The sequence below is a fragment of the Mchenga conophoros genome, linkage group LG12, assembly GCF_057382185.1.
Source record: "Mchenga conophoros isolate Kocher_MC1m ecotype Shallow Benthic linkage group LG12, M_conophoros_male_GT1.1, whole genome shotgun sequence".
Lineage (NCBI taxonomy): Eukaryota > Metazoa > Chordata > Actinopteri > Cichliformes > Cichlidae > Mchenga > Mchenga conophoros.
In genome coordinates, this window is record NC_140537.1 from 27,743,794 (window position 1) to 27,749,388 (window position 5,595).

The 5,595-nt window shown below is 41.3% G+C and overlaps 1 protein-coding gene across 1 annotated transcript; it reads left to right on the plus strand.

Annotated features, from left to right (window-relative positions):
* The first annotated feature begins 2,026 nt into the window (after nt 1-2,026).
* pcna (proliferating cell nuclear antigen) lies at nt 2,027-5,167 on the plus strand. The gene is made up of 6 exons (XM_085294959.1): nt 2,027-2,422; nt 3,299-3,396; nt 3,486-3,553; nt 3,642-3,836; nt 4,394-4,517; nt 4,615-5,167. The coding sequence occupies exons 1-6, from the start codon at nt 2,202-2,204 to the stop codon at nt 4,689-4,691; spliced, it is 783 nt and encodes a 260-aa protein (XP_085151085.1). The 5' UTR covers nt 2,027-2,201; the 3' UTR covers nt 4,692-5,167.
* The last annotated feature ends 428 nt before the right edge of the window (nt 5,168-5,595 follow it).

A 5,595-nucleotide genomic window follows, 5' to 3' on the forward strand; every position in this document is an offset into this window, starting at 1 on the left:
TTTGTGTTCTCTCAACGTAACTTGTTTTCTTACAAGGAGGAAGCCCCATTTTTATTGCCTTTGGACCAAGTTTAAAATAAAAAAGGAAGTGATGGATTTTTATTTTTACTTTTTTTTTTTAAACTGGAAAATCCTAACTGATGTTCAAAATTGTTGCACTTGTAGTAAACCTATTTTTAAAAAGACTAGATACATTTAGCTAACTATTAAGCTTTGTAAAATTTTGAATAGTTAGGTGATAGCTACAGTTAATTTACACATTTAGCATGCAAAACAGTCATATTACAGTGGTCATTTTATATGACAAATACATTTTGTTGTTTATATAGAACAAGTACTTTGGATGTGAAGATTAGCTCCCACTTTGATTTAAATTCAATACTTTGTCACTGAAAAGAAGTCTAACTACAGATTGAATCTGACTGATACCATAATATAAGAAAAAGAAGTTAAATCACAACAGTGTGTCTCAGTTTTGTTTTGTAGTAAAATAAATTGCAGCTGCTACACTTTGGACTTACATTTTAAGAAATAAATGTACTGCTCATTGCCCAGATTGTCCTGTATGTATAAAACAAAGTTGTTTTTTTTCTTTAGATGAACAAGAACTTCCATCCATCCATTCACTTCCGCTTATCCTTTTCAGGGTCGCGGGGGGCGCTGGAGCCTATCCCAGCTGTCATAGGGCGAGAGGCGGGGTACACCCTGGACAGGTCGCCAGTCTGTCGGTTGTTCAGTCTGACGTCACTAGCCGTATCTGGGTCTAAACTCTGCTGCAGGTCCATATATCAAATGATCACTGTGGCATTACTGAGAGTTGAAAAACTGTCTAAAGTCTTTCATCTTTAATAAAATGATCAGCGTTCTGCTCTACCAGGTGTAACAATTGAGTTTAGCATCCAGGCATCCATGAAAACGGAATTTATGACATTTAACGGAGTTAGAAGTTAGCAGGGAGTTAGCTCGCTAGCTTCTATCTAAATACAATATAGCATGTCCTGACTGCGGGGTTTTGGAAACAAATTAAAACGTACAGCTCTGCTATCACTTCCAGCATAAATGAAGACAGAAAACTAAACAGCAGTGATGTTTGTAGGGTTACTGAAGTTGGGCTAGCTGGTATATAATGATGTGCTATGTGACCGCTAGCGACACAGCTATGTTAGCATAATATAAACAAGCTAACTTTTTTTCCACTCGATAAAAGTTAACGTGAGTGTTCTCGGTGGTCAGAAACAAATGTAATCGCATGGCAGGATGCTGTAAAAGGACCAAACTTCAGCCGGGAGAACAACTGAGATAATCCATCCACAATACGAGGTTAGTCAATCATATACTGCTGCATGGGCTGAGCTGTAGTTACATCCTAAGGTTTTAAAAACTGAGCTTAAATAAATGATTAGTGGTAATAAAAGCTGAGGGAGGTCAACAGGGATCACTGACTGTTTTAGGAGCTTTTTGAGATCAAATAGAAGAAAATACATAACATTAAACATGTTAACAACACAAAAGCCATATTACTACTTTAGACCCGGAAGTAGGATTCGTCGCGTCATCACTGAACAACCGGGACAGACAACCATTCACACCTAGTGGCAATTTGGATTATCCAATTAACCTATCCCCACAAGCTGCATGTCTTTGGACGGTGGGAGGAAGCCGGAGTACCCGGAGGGAACAAGAACTTTTATGGTATTTATTCATGTATTTCTTAATTACTTTGGTGTTGTATGAATGGCTATGGGAAAGGTCTTTATCGGTACTAAAAGCCTGTAAAACGTCTGAAAAAAATTCCAAAACGTGATGCCCACATTTTCCAAAATTGTCCAGTGGGCCAGATTTGAGTTTTTGCTAGGTCGATTCTGGCCCCCGTGCCCTATGTTTGACACCCCTGCTGTACAGTGTTGTATAATATTCTGTATAATTTGTCCAGGTTACAAAATTGTCCTCTCCAACATGGCTGAAATAATCGCCCACTCTTTTAAGCGGTTGTGGCGTCGACAAGGAAACGGAAATGACGCAATCGCGCCCCCGAATCATTAAAACTGGCTGTTAGCGCGCGCTTCCAGCTTAAACTCCTCTGTACCGTGAAAGTGGTAATCACGTGCCGTGTCTGTGCTCGCCAGCAACACAAAACCTGAGCTCTCAGAGAAGCCTTTCTCATCTTTTCATCTGCGCAGACATAAAACTCCACAGCAACCATGTTCGAGGCTCGCCTGGTCCAGGGCTCCATCCTGAAGAAGGTGCTGGAGGCTCTGAAGGATCTGATCACAGAAGCCTGCTGGGACGTCAGCTCGTCCGGCATCTCCCTGCAGAGCATGGACTCCTCTCACGTCTCACTGGTGCAGCTCACTCTGCGGCACGATGGCTTCGACTCGTACCGCTGCGATAGGAACCTCGCCATGGGAGTCAACCTGAGCAGGTGGAGCACATATACCAAACATAAAAAATAGAGCTTATAGGTAGAAAATACTGTCTTAACACCGTTTGATGCCAGCCCGTTGCTGGTTCTTGATGGGGCTTAGCTAAGAGGAGTTTCTGCTGACTAATGTCCCCAGGTTGACAGGTCGAGTTGTCAAAGTTTATCGAGTCTAATAACACGAAAAAAAATGGCTGCTTGGTTTGTGACGCGGTCACTATTTTTGAGTCTCACGATCGCTTTTAGCCCCTTTTAAGCGCACTTTATTACATCTTAATGCAGCTTCTGATGCTGACAAAGAACAAGGCCATCTTGGCGGAGTTGCCCGGGCATGTCTGCCTCCTGAACTTAGTTAACTCTTTAGTGACCGCTCTGAAATGGCGCGCTTTGTATAAGATGTTGTTAAAGGGGCAAAAACATTTTAAAGTTTAAATTACGATTGGAGCAGTTTGAGAGAGTTCCGCTGCTTTGTGATTGCGCGGTGACAGCGTTTTAGCGCCAAACTGTGCGCCGGGATAGTTGGCGGGAATTGTTGTTGAACCCGGGAAATACCACTTCCGTTCCTACGTCACTGCCTGTTTAGTTGTTTACAACGCTTTTTAATCGGCAAATTAGACTGTTAGTAATATTTATTTTAAACTGTTTTATTGTTTAGCCTGTTGTCGCTGCAGGTCCTTCTTTTAAAAAGAGAACAGACTGAATGATATTTTTATTTAACTACTGACTACTTGTTGAAATTTTCAATTATATTTTGCGGAAAGGATTTGATTTATTGTGTGAATGACGTGGTTATATTAGTTATTTATTTAGTTTTGTTGTATTTTATAATGCAGCGAGACTAAAGTTTACTGATTTATTTTTTTTACCTCTCTTATCCAGTATGTCAAAAATCTTGAAGTGTGCCGGAAATGAGGACATCATCACCCTCAGAGCAGAAGACAATGCAGACACGCTCGCCCTCGTCTTTGAGACTCTCAGTAAGTTTGAATTCTATGTTTATTCAGTAACATCAGTCTGACTGGTGGTGTCACGGTGGTGTATTTACCGCTTCTCTTCAATCTTGCAGACCAGGAGAAGGTGTCAGATTATGAGATGAAACTGATGGACCTGGATGTGGAGCAGCTTGGTATTCCGGTAAGTCAGCTGTTACATCCTCAATTTGTATACGGCAGGGTTTTCCTCACACGGTTGCTAACCTTTCCATGTCTGCCGGTCCCTCCAGGAGCAGGAGTACAGCTGTGTGGTGAAGATGCCCTCCGGGGAGTTCGCTCGCATCTGCCGTGACCTTTCACAGATCGGCGACGCCGTCATGATCTCCTGCGCCAAGGATGGAGTCAAGTTCTCCGCCTCAGGCGAGCTGGGCACAGGAAACATCAAGCTGTCCCAGACCAGCAATGTGGACAAAGAGGACGAGGCTGTGAGTATGAGAGCTCAGCATGTTTTGGCAGACATGGGCAAGACAATTGCATAAAATTTACATGTGAAATAATTAAAATGTGATGGTTTAAATATGCATTTTGTGCTCCGTTTTAACTGGCACCTGGTGTAATGTGCTATTACTGCCAGAAGGTGGCAGTAATGCACTCACAAGCTGTTCAACAGTAAAAACGCAATAAAATAAAAAGAGAGAAATACTGACCTATGACTGGATCAGTTTAAGTTTCTACCAAGAAGTGACTTTTGCTGTTTGTACAGAGTACAGGTGGAGGTTGAAAGCTCTGCAGATGTTTCAGTGTCATGAATTCATGACTGTTTATTTAAAGGCATCAATTAGTTACCAGCAGATTTAAGACCAACTTTTTTTTTTTTTTAATTTAAATAAATCAAGTATTCTTAAATATTTGTTGCCATCTTAATGCTGAGACAGCAATTAAGGCCTTTACTTTAGAGCTTCTTATTTACTCTATGAGCTGGTGATCTGAGTGAGTGTGGCAGCACCTGTTAAGTTCTTGGCTCTTCCCTTCCTGTGTTTAGGTTACGATTGAGATGAATGAACCCGTCCAGCTGATCTTTGCCCTCAACTACCTGAACTTCTTCACCAAGGCCACGCCACTCTCCAAGACCGTCACTCTCAGCATGTCCGCTGATATCCCCCTGGGTACGTGCATCTGCTCTTCCCTCAAATGACTGCAGGATTCTTCGTTTGGTGTGTCGTGGCCTAGACTTGACTGTTTGTTTTGTTTTTCTCCCTACAGTGGTGGAGTACAAGATTGCTGACATGGGGCACATCAAATACTACCTGGCACCGAAGATTGATGAGGAGGCTTCTTAAGGTGTTTCTAACAGACCAAAAAGGGAGAATAGAGAAAAGCGAGACGACTGCGACTTGTCCCGAGTGATTGAAGCACTGAAGTGATCTCATGGCGGTCGATCACTCTGCCCCGAGGTTTCTGATCTGCTGTCCGCGGTGGAAGGTCGGCCTTTTATAAGCAGCCAGCTGTCAGCTGTATGAATGGTGCCATCTGCGTGATGCAGTGAAGCCTCAGAGCACCCGGCTCTGGTCCAGACGTCCCCAGTGTAAATGTCAGCACTTGCTCAATCTAAATTAGAGTCGCTCTCTATTTTTGCCCGTTTTTGGGAAAGCAGATTTAAAATGTCATATTTCCTTTTCGTTTTTCCTCCCTTTTTTTCTTTTGTAGATAACACATTTGTAAATACTTCCTGTGGTTCAGCACTGTCAGTCAAACGCAATGTTTTTGTATTCATGGATTCATTCCCAAATAAATAATTGAGGTTGTTTAAAAATAATTTTGTCTCGTTTTTCTGGACATGTGTGAATATTCTTTCTGTATTTATCACACTCCTTGCAGATCTCTAAGCTGTTATGCTCATTTGCACCAAGGTACAGACCTACACAGCTTTTTAAAAAAGTTTTTATCTTTTATGTTGAGCACATTGAGTTTAGGTGTAATCAAATGTAGGATCTAACACTGACACTAGCTGTAAAATGAAATGTTTCTTTTTTGCACCATCTGCAAACCACAGCGATGTGAAATTACGGCTCAAGAAAGGAATCAAATCTAAAAAAAAAAAAATCAAAGTTTTTGTGATTTGGAAACAAATAAACAAAAATCCTCTAAGTATTGTCATTCCTGTCTGTTGTCTTGTTATAAATAGTTTTGTTTTTTTGTTTGTTTTTTTTGAGAAACAGGTCATGTTCTCTATTTAAAAACAGG